Here is a 17,317-nt window from a genome sequence, read left to right as displayed (position 1 = left end):
TCAAATGTTACGTAAATATCTCCTTCCCTTTTTGCCACGATCATTTTAAAAAAATTGAGAAGTTACTAACTAATTATTTTAACTCTTTGCAAACCTGCAATACTCGTGATGAATATTTAATTAGATCATTCAAAATGCCAAAGAAGAGAGCTTCCAACGGTAGAAACAAGAAAGGTAGAGGTCACGTCAAACCAGTCAGATGTGTCAACTGTTCCAAGTCTATTCCAAAGGATAAGGCTATCAAGAGAATGGCTATCAGAAACATTGTTGAAGCCGCTGCCGTCAGAGATTTGTCCGAAGCTTCTGTCTACCCTGAATACGCTTTGCCAAAGACTTACAACAAGTTACACTACTGTGTTTCTTGTGCTATTCACGCCAGAATTGTCAGAGTCAGATCCAGAGAAGACAGAAAGAACAGAGCTCCACCTCAAAGACCAAGATTCAACAGAGAAAACAAGGTTTCCCCTGCTGATGCCGCCAAGAAGGCTTTATAACTTGATTAATATAGGTGAAACATAAGTAAATTTTTCTACTATTTCTAATCAATAAAAAATAACCATTACAATAGTTTTCTATTAAATATGTTAATGTTTCAAGTATGTTCAACATCAAATATTACTATCGTCACCTTCCACGAATATAATTTGATACGAAGTATAATTTTTTTGATTTTTTTTTCGCCTCCCTTTCTTCCCTTTAATGAGATATTGAAAAAAACTGTCTGAAGTTAATTATTAACTATGAGCGGAATGCTATCTGTATATATTGCATTGGGTTAGACAATAATCGTTTTACTCAGATTTATATCAGATAGGAAAACGACCAGTAACTATTTCTATTCCGGCACGGCATAAACGTTTTTTTTTTGAGACAATTGGCATATACTCCCCCCGCGCACGTCAATAGATCCTTAACTAAGTAGATTTTTTTTGTTTTTTTCCTTCCTTTTTTCTCTTTTCCATCCAATTTTGCCTAACATTTCCCGTCAAAGATAAAGGGAGTTTGCACAAGACAAGACTATTACGTTAGAGAACTTTCCACGAAGAGACTGGAAGAATTGAAAATTGAATATACAAACGCATTCTAGAAGAATTCGATTACGTCAATTAGGCTCTCTTCTATATTTTAGTTCACCCTTTTTTCGTCCTGTTTCGATTTTTATTCCTATCAGAGGGTGAATAAGGCAGCTTAATACGATTACCCCCACTCCACCAACATATTAAGAAAGGGAAAACTAGTGTTTCTATAAACTGTAAACCTCATAAAATCTAGCCAACATATCGAGGTCAAACTGGAGAGATCTTACGCATAAAGAAATATAATATAGCGCACAATGGCACAAAACAATTTTGATTTTAAATTCAGCCAATGTTTTGGTGATAAAGCAGATATTGTGGTGACAGAGGCGGATCTAATTACAGCTGTAGAATTTGACTATACTGGAAATTATCTGGCCACTGGTGATAAAGGTGGCCGTGTGGTACTTTTTGAAAGAAGTAATAGTAGACATTGCGAATATAAGTTTTTAACAGAGTTTCAAAGTCATGACGCAGAATTTGATTATTTAAAATCCTTAGAAATTGAAGAGAAGATAAATGAAATCAAATGGTTACGACCAACTCAAAGATCACACTTTCTTTTGAGCACAAATGATAAAACTATAAAACTTTGGAAAGTTTATGAGAAAAATATAAAATTGGTAAGCCAGAACAACTTAACAGAAGGGGTTACGTTTGCGAAAAAAGGCAAGCCCGATAACCATAACAGTAGAGGAGGCTCCGTGAGGGCTGTATTATCTTTACAATCGCTGAAACTGCCTCAATTATCACAGCATGACAAAATCATTGCTGCCACCCCAAAGCGTATATATAGTAATGCACATACCTATCACATTAATTCGATATCGTTGAATTCTGATCAGGAAACATTTTTAAGTGCTGACGACTTGAGAATCAATTTATGGAATCTGGACATACCAGATCAGAGCTTCAACATCGTAGATATCAAGCCAACCAATATGGAAGAACTTACCGAAGTGATCACAAGCGCTGAATTTCATCCGCAAGAATGTAATTTATTCATGTACTCTTCTTCCAAAGGTACAATAAAGTTGTGTGATATGAGACAAAATTCCCTATGTGACAATAAAACCAAAACATTTGAAGAATATTTGGATCCAATCAATCATAATTTTTTTACAGAAATCACGTCGTCAATTTCCGACATAAAATTTAGTCCAAATGGTAGGTATATTGCATCCAGAGATTATTTAACTGTCAAAATTTGGGACGTAAATATGGATAATAAGCCTTTGAAAACCATAAACATACATGAGCAATTGAAGGAAAGATTGAGTGATACCTATGAAAACGATGCGATTTTCGATAAATTTGAAGTTAATTTTAGTGGTGATAGTTCAAGTGTAATGACTGGTTCTTACAATAACAATTTCATGATCTATCCTAATGTAGTAACTTCTGGTGATAATGATAATGGCATAGTCAAAACTTTTGATGAACACAACGCACCTAATAGCAACAGCAATAAAAATATCCACAACAGCATACAAAATAAAGATTCTAGTAGTAGTGGCAACAGCCACAAGCGTAGGAGTAACGGACGCAACACAGGCATGGTGGGAAGTAGTAATAGCTCTAGAAGCAGTATAGCGGGAGGAGAAGGAGCAAATTCGGAGGACTCGGGAACCGAAATGAATGAAATCGTGTTACAAGCTGACAAAACAGCGTTCAGGAACAAAAGATACGGTTCGCTAGCGCAAAGGTCTGCAAGAAATAAGGATTGGGGTGACGATATTGATTTCAAGAAGAATATTTTACATTTCTCATGGCATCCAAGAGAAAATAGTATTGCTGTTGCAGCAACTAATAATTTATTCATTTTTTCCGCATTATAATTATAATAATTCCTTATTTTCCCTTACTTTTTTTTATCCCATATCTTCCCCACATACTACTACTGTTTTAATTGAAATTTAAATTGAACTTGAATTCAAATTTTTTAGATTTAGATTTGCCCCTCATTGAAAATCTTTCTATCTTTATTTTTTTATTTTATCTTCTCTACTTATATTTTTATTCTACTTCAAGCGTGTTTTATTATCATTATTCTGAGACTTATACCATTTTCTTTCGTTTTTTTTCTGATTAGCTATCTTATAAACACTGTATCAATTATTAATCCGACATCCCTTTATCAGGACTTCTTTCATCACTTCACCAAAACGCGTGGAACATAAAAATAAAACGTCTTAAATTCTTCTTCATAGGTGCATGTTTATGTTTTTAAATGCTTATACATTTGCAATATAATTATATATATATAGATGTTTAAGAACGGAATGATGCTTCGCCGCCCAAAATACCTAGTACCTTTAGTTCCTATCAAAGGATTAATCTTTTTTTATTTTGAATTTTTTTTATCGAATATAAAAGAAATAAGTAAGAATTAGTAAAATTATCATAAATAAAAATTTTTCGAAAAGTTTATTCTCACTTAATCAATTAATTAATCGTCGTGCTCGATGTGCCTGTTGACAACAGGATTCCAGAATAATGTCTTATCACCGTCACCCCAGAAAAAAGGCTTAGACCTGATATTCATAAACTCGTAATCCCTTGGCCATTCGGAGTCTGGCACATGTTTCAAATGTTCACGATGCTCAGCATGCTCCTTTTCAACAAAGTATGTGTTCACAGCTGTTAAAGCAATTGCTGGTAGGGCGACCCAAACTGAGATTTTAACCCACATATTAGATGTGTCCTTCGCATGCTTTTCAGTGGCCATTAATGATTCTTTAAATTTTTGAGCTGCCACTTTATCTGGTGGGCCAAATGCAGGTTTCAAAGCATTTGGGGGTAATGAAGATGCATATCTCTTAGCACACTGTCTAAACATTTTTCTATTGTTTGTTATTTGTATAACTGTAGAACTGTAGTAATATGATTTTAAATCTAGATAAAACACATGCGATGTGTAGTGAAAACGTTCAAGGCAACGTGTATGTTTGTTATATTTAATGTATCCCGTCACTCATCGTGATCACATCCCAGCTGGGGGTTATTTTTCGATTCTCTTAGACCGATACTCCCAGTACCGCCTCTCATTGGTGGGAAAAAAAATTACCCGAAATTACTATATTGTGTCAATACCGCACCATATCACTACATTCATAGCGGTATAATCGAAAGGATAGCGGCGTTGGGTTACTACTATCGTCTACCTATTCAGCAGGATAGCTTACTCTGTATTAGCAAATAATAGTCGTTCTTCGCTATTCCCACAGTTTCCAGTAAGAACGATTGGAGTAGAAAAAAAGAATGGTAGAATGCGCCATGGGAAAGAACCGACCAAGAGTGGGAGCAAATAAGTCAAGTAATTACATTAGTAGTGTTTAATGGTTGAAAATATGGCCAGAACTAGTATTAGCTTTCTCCAGGCGACAACAATTTTTAAACATCCGGGTAATAAATTGTTCCAGTTGATGTAAAAAAATACACGGACTCGGATAATAATTATTGGACATAAACCATATCCTTCTCTATTCCAAAGTTTGTCTAATACAGACCAGGAAACCATTTACTTCCCGCTGCAGTCTTTTTTATGACCATCTTTTTTATGCAATGCTATTAATGTTTAAAAGGATTATTTAACGCTTTACTGAGCAAAATATAGGTTATTTAGTGTTTGGAATTGTTGTTTTTGTTGCTGTTTGGATTCAAAGGGAGTATGTTTTTGATTCATAGGATTCTGCTTGGCCTCAGCATAATACTTACCACTCCCCATATCCATATTATTCCAATACTGCTGCTGATGCTGCTGCTGTAATTTTGAAGGTTGCTTTTTGTCGATTTTTTTAGTACCAGTGTGGCTGGTTCCAGTTTTGCTCTTCATAAACTCCTGGTACTTCCTCTCGACATCCATTTCGTAAATGCAATTTCCTGTCAACTGGTTTCCGATGGTAAACCAGCCAGGCCGCGTATTGTGATCCCTTCCGAATATCTCTAGTTTTCTGGCATGGGTGCCTGCCAACCGTTCTGCTATACCATACAGTTCATCAGGCTTTCTACTAGTCTCTCTGGTCATTGATACGATCAAATCGACGTCAATATGTTTGTTGATCCACTTTGGATTACCCTTTAAGCCCACCAATAAATGCTCCTTAGAATGATTTAACCAATGACCCGTACGACCTGTAACAATTGTTCTACCCAGTTGGTTTGTCTTTATCCATGAAACTTCATTTATCACGTTGTAACCCCAGTTATTCAAAGACTCTTTACCCAATTCTATAGCTCTACCCGTCACCCAAAGAAAAATAATACCTTCATCTTGTAGTTCGTGCAAAGGCAAACCTAATAGTTCAATATCGTTGCAAGTACCGTATGGTAGGTTCATATGGATATTCCATGCAGGATCTGCAATAACTACCGAAAACTTTCCAAGAACCCTAAAATCAAATTTCCGCACATCGCAACGGATCCACTGTGCAGGTAAAGCCTTTTTGATACAATGTGCGGAGCAATTGCCCAGAGTATAAAATGGAATGGAAACGTTTGACCGTATTCTTTTATTTTCACTCGCAGTTTCACGATCAGCTCGCTCTTGCAAGCATGACGGAATATATTGCAGGTAATGAATGTATCGACACGTATTTAATTTATGACAGGTATCCAAATAGGAACAATCTCCTAACGAAATATCAGTTTGTGGTTTGATATTAGGGATAAAGTGAATTTTTGATTGAATGCACTCAATTAATCCTGGGTGATTTTCCTGACATGCGGATATTTTGGACCATTGTAAAGAAACGATTTTGTTATTGACAATGTACACCGAGGTGGACAATAGAGATGCATGCGAATAGTCACTACATATCGGGATGTATTCAATGACCTCGGTCGTGTATTTGGCTCTTTCTTTAGCAAGCTGAAAAGATGATGGTTTTTCCCTCAATAAATTTTGTAAGCGATTGCTCAGTTGTTCACGTGGTAACCCCTGGTTGCTGACGTTAACGTCCCAGTTCAGGACTCCAAGCAGTCTACCCAGCAGTTGGTCTTTTTCCGAATCAGCTTCCGGTTTTGTTGTTAAACTCGACACTTTTTCTTCACATGAAGAACTGGACGATTTTAATGTATAGTAGAAGGCATGGAACTTGTTATAGAGAATTTTCAAGGAAAAAACGTCCAGGTAAACAATTTTTTCTGGCCTATCTGCCACTAATAGATTCTGGTCAAATTGAATGGACTGCGGCGTTGCAAATATAATATCCTGAAGATCATTCCAAAACTGTTCAAACTGTAAGACCTCGTCTTTATCGTTTCTCAACTTCTGCATCTCATCATCGTATCCGCCACTGATGTACAGTGAATACACATCTTTGAGCTGTCCAGAAAGCGGTGCTCTTAGGATGTCATCATAATTCTGGATCAGAAAATGTACTAGTTTATCGTTAATCATAGCCTGCTTACAACTTTTATGAATTCAAGTCTGAATGCCAATTCTTATTTTTTTCGAAAACCCCCAATGCTAACTTATATGGTCCGTTTTCTTTACTGTTATCCATCTCCCTTTCCTATAGCTCCAGCGGTTACCGATCTTCCAGAATGCCGGGGAGATCTTTCTCTTTCTTTGTTTATAACAAGTTTCACAAGCACGAAAGAAAGAACAATACTGTACGCCAAAAGCCGCCTAAAGACGCATATTCCCGTCAATTTATGTGACCGGTACCACTATATACCTAAGGCACCTCTATACCAATGTAGAATGCCCTGTTTATACTCTATATAGAGGATTCTCGATGTTCTTTGGGGCATCGTTAAACGTGATATTCCTACTATGTTACTAAATGTTGAACTGAAAGCATCTTGAAACGATTCTAATCAGTTTTAGGTGTGTCGCCAATGTACAGTTATAGAAAAGACGCCAGATTACTCAAGTACGTTAAAATCAGGTATCAAGTGAATAACAACACGCAACATGTCTGGAACATTTAGTTATGATGTGAAAACAAAGGAGAACGAACCATTATTTGAGTTTAATTCTGCTTATTCTCCCAGGGTATCGTATCATTTTAACTCCAAAGTTTCACATTACCATTATGGTGTTAAGCATCCAATGAAGCCGTTTCGGTTAATGCTAACGGATCACCTAGTTTCCTCTTATGGATTGCACAAGATTATGGACCTTTATGAAACAAGAAGCGCTACCAGAGACGAATTACTACAATTTCACTCGGAAGACTACGTGAATTTTCTCTCGAAGGTTTCACCAGAAAATGCAAACAAACTGCCCAGAGGCACACTTGAAAATTTTAACATTGGAGACGACTGTCCTATTTTTCAAAATTTATATGATTATACAACACTATACACTGGTGCGAGCCTTGACGCCACCAGGAAACTAATCAACAATCAATCGGACATAGCGATAAATTGGTCTGGTGGTCTTCATCATGCAAAAAAGAATAGTCCATCTGGGTTTTGCTATGTAAATGATATTGTGCTTTCTATTTTGAACTTATTACGATATCACCCAAGAATCCTTTATATCGATATCGACTTACATCACGGCGATGGTGTCCAGGAGGCATTTTACACCACAGATAGGGTCTTCACGTTGTCTTTTCATAAATATAATGGCGAATTTTTCCCAGGAACTGGTGATCTGACAGAAATTGGTTGCGACAAAGGAAAACATTTCGCATTAAATGTACCCCTAGAAGATGGCATAGATGACGACTCATATATAAACCTTTTCAAGTCAATTGTAGATCCTCTAATAATGACTTTCAAACCAACACTTATTGTCCAACAATGCGGTGCGGATTCCTTAGGTCATGATCGCTTAGGATGCTTCAATTTAAATATAAAGGCACATGGAGAATGCGTAAAATTTGTCAAATCATTTGGTCTACCAATGCTAGTAGTGGGCGGTGGAGGTTATACACCTAGAAATGTATCACGGCTTTGGACCTACGAGACAGGAATTTTAAATGATGTCTTGCTACCAGAAGACATCCCCGAAGATATCCCATTCCGGGACTCATTCGGGCCGGATTATTCACTTTATCCTATGTTAGATGACTTATACGAAAACAAAAACAGTAAAAAACTACTGGAAGACATTAGAATACGATGTCTAGAAAATATCAGATACTTGCAAGGAGCACCAAGTGTCAGAATGGATGCTGAATGCATACCGACACAAGATATAAGTGCCCTGACAGAAGAAGAGGATAAAATCATTCAAGAAATGAATGAAGAAACAGAAGCAGACAGTTCAAATAGGCTAGAAGAAATGGAAAAAGAAAACAGTGGATTGATTGCCTTTTCATAGTTTAAGAGTTTGCTATTCGGTTAATCTCCCGTTTTTTTTTTTTTTTTTTTTTTTATTTTCCTTTTTTTTTTTTTAATGTTTTTAGCATATTATGTAGAGTGTTAAGGCCTTAAAAGTTATTTGCATCATTGTTAAAAATGACATGTATTGTATAAGAGTTCGGCTCTTCGATGCCGTCAGAAACATTTTTGGAAGGTGCACTCCGTATTCGAGACACTTCTGAAACGGACAAGTCACCAAACTACTCTGAAAACAACAAAAAAAAGCCTTTTCTTATAATTTGAAAGCTTCTCCCGCAGCATTATCGATATCGTGAAACTTCCAAAATCTTTCTTAATTAAACCGGACATCAGTGTCTACAACATTAGAGCAAGTCACTCAGTTCATGTAATACATCTGGACAATTATGTCTAATAAAGAGATAACTTGTATCAAACCGTTTAAAATTATTGCTCTAATTTTATTGATAGTTCTAATAATAAACCTCTCTTATAAGTTATTTCTGAGACGCTATTTAAAGTCGACAGTTATTTGGTGTTTAGGAATCGCCAATACAGATCGTAACGATATGATGTGGTGGCAAGTCTCGCCACTATTAGAGCGCTGGGTTTGGCAGTTAGTTGACAATTATGAATCCGGGTACGAATAATTATCAAGCCCTTATTAGCTACAATGCTGGGAGCAATAGATATATAAATAACCCTTATGCACAGCGGAAGACTTCAAAATATCTTTGTCTTTTATATCATTATGTGGTATGTATTATATAACGAGAATAATATATCAAATACAAAAAGTAACGAGGTTACCACATTGAATTTTCTTCAAATATCAGTGGTTAATTCAACACCTCCGACAGCCCATATTTCTCTTTCATCTTCAAATCTGTCACTAAACATTGTTTCCGCGTCTCCTCCGGCAGCAATCCTTTCTCTTTCGACATTTGCTAACCTTTTACCAACCCTCTTGGTATAGTCCCCAACAGACCGTAATTGAATTGTAGTACCTGTGACAGTTTCGATGCTGTTACCGCGATCTGAAATTTTAGCAAACCACTCGTTGAAAGTATGCATGTCATCTTCTTCAACCAATTTGAACAAAGCTAAATATGCTTTTTCTGCTGCGAGCTTAATTGGGATAACAGGATCACGCAAGCAAGAAAATACAGATGGTCCTACTACATCGAAGTATTGCTTAATGCACTCGTCAAATTTGAATCTGGCTAGTGTTCTTATAACCACCAAGGCCAACCTTCTTACATCCGTAGAATTACTGGCTGGTTGTAAGACAGCTTTGCTCAACTCATTAATTAACAGATTGATGTTTTCATCGCCAATTTTGAATGGTTCTGCAGCATCCTTTTTAACAAATGGAGACCTCTTTTCTCCTTCTAATAAAAGTAATTTACCAGCAGCAATGGTACCATTTTCTCCGAAGTAAACATCAGGGGAACGGATTGCATTCAAAATGTAACTTACAAATTCGTCTATCAAGCCCGTATTGAATATATGTGTTGGTGCATCTTTCAAAAAGGAATTCAAAGTCAGAATAGCAAACTTACCGGTTTCTCCATCTAGATCTGCATTCAAAACCTTGTCTTGCAATATCTTGTGGGCTTCGTCGTTCGACAAAATCTCTGATAACGATCCGATTAATTTAGCGTAAGCAACTGCCAATTTGTCATTGCTACCCAACATTTCTTCCTCAACTAAATTGACAATGTTTGTCTTAGAATTTTCGTTTAATTTGGAACCAGCCTTCATAATAACTTCCAGTAAAGCTTTAAGCATCGCAGTCTTGACACCTTCATCTGTGGCTTGCTTGGCACCTGTCACCAGTTCAATGACTAGAGGGTCAACACGAGGCTGATGTTCAATCAGGGCACCAAGAGCCTTTGCGGCGCGGAGACGTAACGTTTCATTGGTAGCGTCAGACAAGGATTTAACAAATGTTCTTTGTAATTGAGGGATAAAAGGCCTCAAGAACATTGGAATCTTAATGAATAGCACATTAAGTGCAAATAAAATTGCTGCTTTGATATCACTACTAAATCTTTCACCCACGACACGAATTAATGGACCAGTAATTACGCTCACAAATGGCTTCAAGTTAGCGGCAGGGGTCTTCGAAACAACGTCAGCAATGGCTAATGCAGATTCTTCCCTTTCATCATTCGAACCATACATCAAACCATGCAAGAAAATAGGCAAAACACAGTTAGGGCCTCTTGGAAGCTTAAATGCAGCGACATCTTGACCTTGCCTGCCTGTTAATGCCAATGACTGTTTAGCAGGCTTAACTAATTTTTCTAAGGTGGGCTTATCAACCTTCTTCAACAAAGTAGACAAAGCATTGAAGTTACCATTAACAACCCTTTGATCTTCATCATCTAATGATAAAATTGCGTGAGAGACAAAGTTCGGAATATAGACATCAAAATCAAGAACAGTCTTATCGAAGAAATTTGGCAAACGTTCTAAAACAGCTATGCGTTTCTCTATATTATCACTCTTTAGTAGTGACATAATCTGTTGAAGTAATGGGTGAAGACCTTCGTCATCATTCACAGATAAGAATACCCTGTCTAATGCAAGTTCTAATGCACCCTTGGTCGATTCATCTTCAGAAGTACCTATGATTGCATCCACTAGTGCGTTGATTATAATTGATAAACGCTTGTATAAGGCTGAGCCAGCAACTTCCGCCAAAGAACCTAAAGCAGAAGCCCTGAAGGCGTCTATTGGAGGGGCTAATAGGGTTGGAATTAAAATTGGGAAGATTACGTCGGACTTCTTCGACATAATTTCTTGTAAACCTAACAAAGCAAAGTCAGAATTATCAGAAGATTCAAGCATATGCAACAAATATGGTAAAACTTCATCAACAGCAGTTTTTCCTACAACATCTTGGAATACATCAAAAGATAATGCAGCCGCTTCTCTGACAGTAGCCGACTCATCAATTAATGCCGTACGAATAATGTTAACGATGGTAGATTGGAACTGTGATATCGTTTCCGTAGAAGCCGATTCAATTAACTCATAAAGAGCAATACAAACACCTTGTCTCGAATCTGAGTTTGATGTTTCTATCAAAGATTCCTCCAAACTTGGTAACAGTTGGGACAAAGCATTACCACCTACACGACGGACAAGATCACCTAAGGTCTGAGCAGCAATGTTGCGTAATACATTGGATGATGAAGCCAAGTGAGTGACTATCATACCAGTCAATGTTGGAAGGATCTCTTTCACAGCTCTTGGAGTATTTGGAACCAATGCCTTCCAAATGTCAACCGTCGTAGCACGTACGATACCAGAAGTGTCGTTCCTGCATACAAATAATGCGGCTAAAATTCTATCACGACGGTCTTGGCCAAGTACATCGACCAATTTACCAGAGAATTCACCATTATGATCACCATCTTCCTCAGAAAATTCGTTCCTGGAGGAAATACCAGTAACTTGGAACAATAGTTCTCCGGTTAATTGAACAGAAGATAAGCGAATTCTGTCATTTTCATCGAACATACCCCTTTCTAATTCAGGCAACAACAAATCAACGGCCTTTGTAGCGTAGTTTTTGACAATTAATTTACCAGCCTTCAAAGCAGTATCGCGAATATTTTCATCATTATCGGCCAATCCGGAAAGAATAGGCTGAATAATCTGATTAATGTATGGAGCAAATTGTGATCCAAAACAAACAGGAAGGAAAAGCAGCAAAGGCATGAATCCTTCCCTGATATAAGCACGAAAATTGGTTACACCAGCTAAAATGGTTGGTAACATCTCATCCAACTTGGTCAAGCCCAAGCCACTAATAACTTCAGCTAGAGCTTGAGCAGAACCGAGACGATCACCAGATTTTGATTCGTCACTTAAGGTATCTAGTAGACGAGGAATCAAATCTGGGAATTGCTCTTCACCTAACCTTTCTACCAAAGCACCCAAAGCACGTGCTGCTGTGGCTCTAGTATTTGGAACTGGATCCACCATAGCAATCTCCACTTCATCTATCAGCTGTTGTAAATATGGGATGAGATCTTTGGTATCAACCAAAATGGCCATATTGCCCACGATCTTACATGCTTTCCTCTTAATGTTGGCAGATCTATCATGCATACCACGATGAATAATATGAATAATTAGTGCTAGTGAAGGACCATCAATATAATGGACAAATTGTGTTTGAATTAACGAATCCAAGGCCTCTTCAGTGTATTTTGTTGGATCACCGATAGCTTGCAAAAGTACGGGCACCAATTTCTGAATTTCCGGATTTCTGATAACTTCACCGAATCTTTTCAAGGATTCATCAGCGGCCTTACGCACCTCTTTGTGAGAGTCGTTCAATACACCAACAATTTCTGGGACAATGGTGGACAAAGAAGCTGACAATTGAGTAGGATCTAAATAAGCCATATTACCCAACAATTGAACAGAGCCCCTCTTAGTTCTCCAAGCAATTTCATCCAAATTAGAAACAGCAACTGGAATTAACTTTTTAACACCGTAACCTGTAGTATGCGCCATTATAGCCTTAGTGGCACGAGCGGTTGCATCTCTAACTTCAGGAACAGCATCCCCTAAATTCTTTAAAATATTTGGAAGAATTTCTATCACATATGGTTCAAAAAACTTTCCTAGAGATTCAGACAAATATTGAAAGCAGAAGCCAACAGATTCACGTCTTTTTGGCTCCTTTTTATCTTCTGCAGCTTCGATGAGGTTGCGAATAATGTCAAACTCCGAGAGAGCCGAGATACCGTAACCTTTCACTAAACCAGCGATACCCCAAGCGGCACCTTTCCGCATAGAAGAAGCAACAGTTGGATTCAGCAGTTTCTCCATTAGGATACCCAAGTAATCACCAACTTTTTGTTTGAACTGGAAAACTAGTGGTGCTATACAAGCCGACACAGCCTGTTGAATATCCGCAGAAGGAGTATCCAAAGTTGAAAGCAATCTTTCAATGATCGTGTGAATCCTTGCATCACTTTGCTGTAAATGTCTTGCTAATGTACCATACAAAATAATAACGTTCTCTTTTAAGGCACTGTCCGTACTGGAGCTTAATGCTTCTTCAAATATAGGAATTAAATCCTTCGAGTTTTGTGAGCCATGTAACGTAATTAATTCAACACCAGCTTCTTTCATTTCTTGACGAACAATAGGCTCTCTGTCTACTAGACCTCCATCATCGACCAAAAATTTTATAATGTTAACGACAGTATCATCCTCTGCAGAAAAAGCCTTAGCCATGATTTTTAATGTAATAGCAACGGTACTTCTTCCTTGCCATGGATCTTTTTGTTCACTCGCAGAAACAAGAACCAAGCCAAATTGATCAAGAATTGGCTCCAATGGCTTTGCCTTTTCTTTATAAAAGTTCAGCAAATCATTTAAGTAATCTTTCGAGGAGTTCTCTTCAGAGGTAAACAGACTTACCGCACCAAATGCGTACGCGTTTGCCGCAAATAATCTCAAGCCACTATCATCCTGATTGAATAGTGGGAATAAGCTTTTTAGTAATTCATCGTTGACTACAAATTTGTTGAACTCCCAAATGAAATCTGCAATCTCGCGGTTGGAAGGATCCGAATCAAATCTGCAAATGAAAACTTCAGGTGAATATTTCATAAAAGGTTCTAATTCGAATTCGTTATCAAGAGTTTCTAATATTGTTGAACGGACAAATTGATTTGGTGATAGTAAATTTGATAGTATCATATCAAGGTCTTCTTGATTTGGTGCAACAGATATGCTTTGGCACAGAGCGTTGAAACAATCTTTAGCAATCTTCGCTTTTGAGGGTAAAGATAGAAGAGATAGTAACACTTCAACAATGGAAATTCTCGGAATGGAAGGATCCTCAAAAGCTTCAGCGTGTACAGAAATAATTTCCATGGCCAGTAACAGATGTTCTTCTTCTTCATCTTCTTCAACAAACTCAGCCTTAACAACAGGCTTGTCCGCATTCTTTAATGCAATCGCCTTACCCTTTTCTAAAACATTAATCAACAATGGTAAAATATATGTCAAACTGATGGAATCTATTGCTGCTTGGTTGGAGACGAACTTGATCCTAAAAAGAACTCTTGTAAGTAATTCAACCAGTGGTTCTTGTAAATAATCTTGCGAGATGCCATTAGCATTGTGCACACGCAAAGTCGCCAAACCTAAGAAAAGTCTGATATTACCTAATCTCTCGGAGACATTTTGAGAAAGCTGCAAGAACACATTATTTACATCCTCTGTTAGCTTTGAAATATTTGGTTCCGAGCATAGGTACAAAAGCTTTGTGACTGCCAAGGGGAACCAAGTAGCGATGCCATTTTGGACTAAGCAAGCAGCTTTGGAAAGTTCAGATACCAATCTAATACCACGCTTTAAACGAGTGGAAATTTCCGAAACGTGTGATCTAACTGCAGATTCTTTCGCTAACTGTTCATTAACGAGCTCTTGTTCCTCTTTTGAAAGTTTTTTCACATTCTTTTTGGCTTGCTCCTTCCTTATTTTTTGTTCCCACATTAGAGTTTCGTACTCTTTAGAATTTTTATTGGAAAGTTTCTTATTCATGCTTTCTTCCAGGACGTCAACCACCAGAACACCTTCCTCTCCTGCAAAAATTTCGAAGTCCTCTTCAGATAAACGTGAGAAATCATCCGCGGTTAAATCTGCTTCGATAGTCTTACAAAGGATCGGTGTGAACTCATTAGGCTGAATAAATGCTGCATAGGCAGCTGCTTGCAAACCGCATGCACCATAAATTGTATCTATCCATTCACAACTACCTGTGATTTCAAGAATCTTCTCCATGATAACGCTAGCATGTTCTTTGACAACTTCAGCTGGATCAAGCCTTGCACGTAAAACTAAACCAGCCCAGCCATTCTTAATGTTGAAAATATTCCATTGCGCTATGACCAGAGCATTGATTAATACCTTTATCGAGGCTTCCTTGTCAGGTAACTCAGACGTAATGGCCAGTAGTACAGAAGTGACATATTTAAAGGATGTATTTTGTTGAGGTATTAATTCTTGGACACGCATTCTCCTTTCAATTGCATCAATCACGCTAAACCCAATAAATTCGGGTTTCTTGTAGAACAATTCTTGTAGTAAATTAACAGCATGAATACGGTTTTCGATGGATAGCTCTGTTGATAATGCAGCAGTTAAGATAGCATCACCTATCGAAGAATTTTCAGGAAGGGTTTCTATGAGCTGCATAACACGATCATTTAGCTCAGTATTGTCCAATGCCAAAATTTTGTTTGTAAATTCAATTGATGCTAGAATACATGCATGCCCGTGAGTCTGATAATGTATGATGGAGTCTTTCACAAATTCCAAACAACCGTCTATAAAGTTTAAAATCACCTCTTCAGAGGCAGCATTGGAATTGTTCAAAAATGCGGCAAACCAGCATTTTTTCAAAGCAGGTTTTTTATCTGCAAAACCAGCTGATATAATTTTATCCAAGTCTTCAATAGGTTTGCCCAGACTAAAATAATGAACAAAAAAAGCGTTAAGCATTAGAGTCAAGGCTGCTTCATTACCTTCTTTACCAATATATGGGGACAGCCCTTTGCAGATTTTTTCTGAAACCTCATAGTGCGTTAAGGGTATTTCTATGAGAATTTTGGAAATAAGTGATTTGTAATCTGCATTTAAGTTCGATTTGATGTTCTTAAATATTTCGTCAATAAGCTTGGTCAAATCTTCCAAGGTAGTGTCAGTATTGGAAATTTTTCTCAATAAGATTATCATAGACTGAAGCGAGACGGATCTAACTACCTCTTTTGAGCTTTTAAATGACGAGAAGTATTGATTAATCAGTTTCGAGGAAGCAAAGGCATTTAAGAGATTTACTTTTTCAGGAGAAACACCAGCATATAACTCAGATAAAATCGAAAAACCAACCTCAGGAGATCTTAAAACTGCTTTTTCAATATTAGGGATGAAAAACTTAATGAATAACTCTTGTGAAACAAATTCTTTTAAAAATGGCTTCAAACCAATCTCTAAGCAAAAGGAAGATGGTGGGTTTTTGCCTAAAAACACTTCTTTGCCCAAATATTCGCAATATTTCTCTGCAGAATTTTCCTTTAAAACGGAGTGCAGAGCTGGTTGCCTCGATAATAACTGAAGTGCAGCCTGAGTTAGTGCACCCATTATCATAACTACTCCAACACTGGTTATCTTCAGCTTAGAGTAGCTCTCCAGTACAGTTTTAATTGAAATCTTCATGAAGGAAATACTGTCGTCATTATCCTTCAAGCACTTAAGGAATGCTTTGACCGTTGTTTGGAAAATGCAATAACGAATTCTCTTTCTATGCTGGTTCTGCTTATCTTGGGATTTCTTGCCTTCTTCTTGATTGTCAAGAATAGTTTCCACACCGAACGTTGCATAAGAATGGGCGACCAACAATTTTGGAATGTACTCTTCAAATAAATTAGAATTATGCGACACAAAAATCAAGAAAGAATTAATCCAATCTAACAAATTAAGGTAATCAGCGACTGCTTTGGTAGCCGGATTACTGATGACCACGTCGGAAATGAATCGGATAAAGTTTTCTAGGAGACATGGCTCTAGATTTAAGATGTCAAGCAATATTGAAGTTACCAAACTTTTAGACCTATTGTCTTCGTAAATCGTGAAGGTATTCAATAAAACGAAAGCAATTTCAGATAATTGAGGTTTTTCCAATGTTTCTTGACGAACTAATTGTGATATATCTTGCAAAAAGGGAACTCTTTTAGACACGTGTGATTCGCGGGTGCCTTTCTCTAAAACAGGGGATATATCTTCCCAGTTTAAGATAGCTGTCATCACTGTAGGAGTTATTGGTGTCAGTCAGAGCTTTGTTTGTCTTAATGATCTACTTCAGGTTTAATAAGTACAACTCAAAGATCTTTTCGAAGGTTTAAATTATTCAAATTTTTCATTCG

General features: G+C 37.3%; 8 protein-coding genes and 1 non-coding gene across 9 annotated transcripts; 6 read left to right on the top strand and 3 right to left on the bottom strand.

The window, feature by feature from the left end:
• Positions 1 to 134: 134 nt before the first annotated feature.
• RPS26A (40S ribosomal protein eS26 RPS26A) lies at positions 135 to 494 on the top strand (the record flags this gene model as incomplete). The annotated part of the gene is made up of 1 exon (NM_001181054.1): positions 135 to 494. The coding sequence occupies one exon, from the start codon at positions 135 to 137 to the stop codon at positions 492 to 494; it is 360 nt and encodes a 119-aa protein (NP_011326.1).
• An 839-nt stretch (positions 495 to 1,333) lies between these two features.
• CDC55 (protein phosphatase 2A regulatory subunit CDC55) lies at positions 1,334 to 2,914 on the top strand (the record flags this gene model as incomplete). The annotated part of the gene is made up of 1 exon (NM_001181055.1): positions 1,334 to 2,914. The coding sequence occupies one exon, from the start codon at positions 1,334 to 1,336 to the stop codon at positions 2,912 to 2,914; it is 1,581 nt and encodes a 526-aa protein (NP_011325.1).
• Positions 2,915 to 3,525: 611 nt separating this feature from the next.
• COX13 (cytochrome c oxidase subunit VIa) lies at positions 3,526 to 3,915 on the bottom strand (the record flags this gene model as incomplete). The annotated part of the gene is made up of 1 exon (NM_001181056.1): positions 3,526 to 3,915. The coding sequence occupies one exon, from the start codon at positions 3,913 to 3,915 to the stop codon at positions 3,526 to 3,528; it is 390 nt and encodes a 129-aa protein (NP_011324.1).
• Positions 3,916 to 4,602: 687 nt separating this feature from the next.
• On the top strand, positions 4,603 to 6,825 carry RME2. Its single transcript, NR_132177.1, has one exon.
• IME4 (mRNA (N6-adenosine)-methyltransferase) lies at positions 4,675 to 6,477 on the bottom strand (the record flags this gene model as incomplete). Its single annotated transcript, NM_001181057.3, has 1 exon — positions 4,675 to 6,477. The coding sequence occupies one exon, from the start codon at positions 6,475 to 6,477 to the stop codon at positions 4,675 to 4,677; it is 1,803 nt and encodes a 600-aa protein (NP_011323.3).
• Positions 6,496 to 6,807, top strand: YGL193C (uncharacterized protein; the record flags this gene model as incomplete). Its single annotated transcript, NM_001181058.1, has 1 exon — positions 6,496 to 6,807. One exon carries the CDS (start codon positions 6,496 to 6,498, stop codon positions 6,805 to 6,807), a length of 312 nt encoding a protein of 103 aa, NP_011322.1.
• Positions 6,826 to 6,996: 171 nt separating the features above from the next.
• HOS2 (histone deacetylase HOS2) lies at positions 6,997 to 8,355 on the top strand (the record flags this gene model as incomplete). Its single annotated transcript, NM_001181059.1, has 1 exon — positions 6,997 to 8,355. One exon carries the CDS (start codon positions 6,997 to 6,999, stop codon positions 8,353 to 8,355), a length of 1,359 nt encoding a protein of 452 aa, NP_011321.1.
• A 406-nt stretch (positions 8,356 to 8,761) lies between these two features.
• On the top strand, positions 8,762 to 9,004 carry YGL194C-A (uncharacterized protein; the record flags this gene model as incomplete). The annotated part of the gene is made up of 1 exon (NM_001184677.1): positions 8,762 to 9,004. One exon carries the CDS (start codon positions 8,762 to 8,764, stop codon positions 9,002 to 9,004), a length of 243 nt encoding a protein of 80 aa, NP_001032578.1.
• Positions 9,005 to 9,179: 175 nt separating this feature from the next.
• On the bottom strand, positions 9,180 to 17,198 carry GCN1 (Gcn1p; the record flags this gene model as incomplete). The annotated part of the gene is made up of 1 exon (NM_001181060.3): positions 9,180 to 17,198. One exon carries the CDS (start codon positions 17,196 to 17,198, stop codon positions 9,180 to 9,182), a length of 8,019 nt encoding a protein of 2,672 aa, NP_011320.3.
• Between the last annotated feature and the right edge of the window lie 119 nt (positions 17,199 to 17,317).

The sequence above is a fragment of the Saccharomyces cerevisiae genome, chromosome VII, assembly GCF_000146045.2.
Source record: "Saccharomyces cerevisiae S288C chromosome VII, complete sequence".
Classification (NCBI taxonomy): domain Eukaryota; kingdom Fungi; phylum Ascomycota; class Saccharomycetes; order Saccharomycetales; family Saccharomycetaceae; genus Saccharomyces; species Saccharomyces cerevisiae.
Note: the sequence above shows the minus strand (reverse complement) of the source record. Positions and strands in the feature narration are given on the sequence as shown.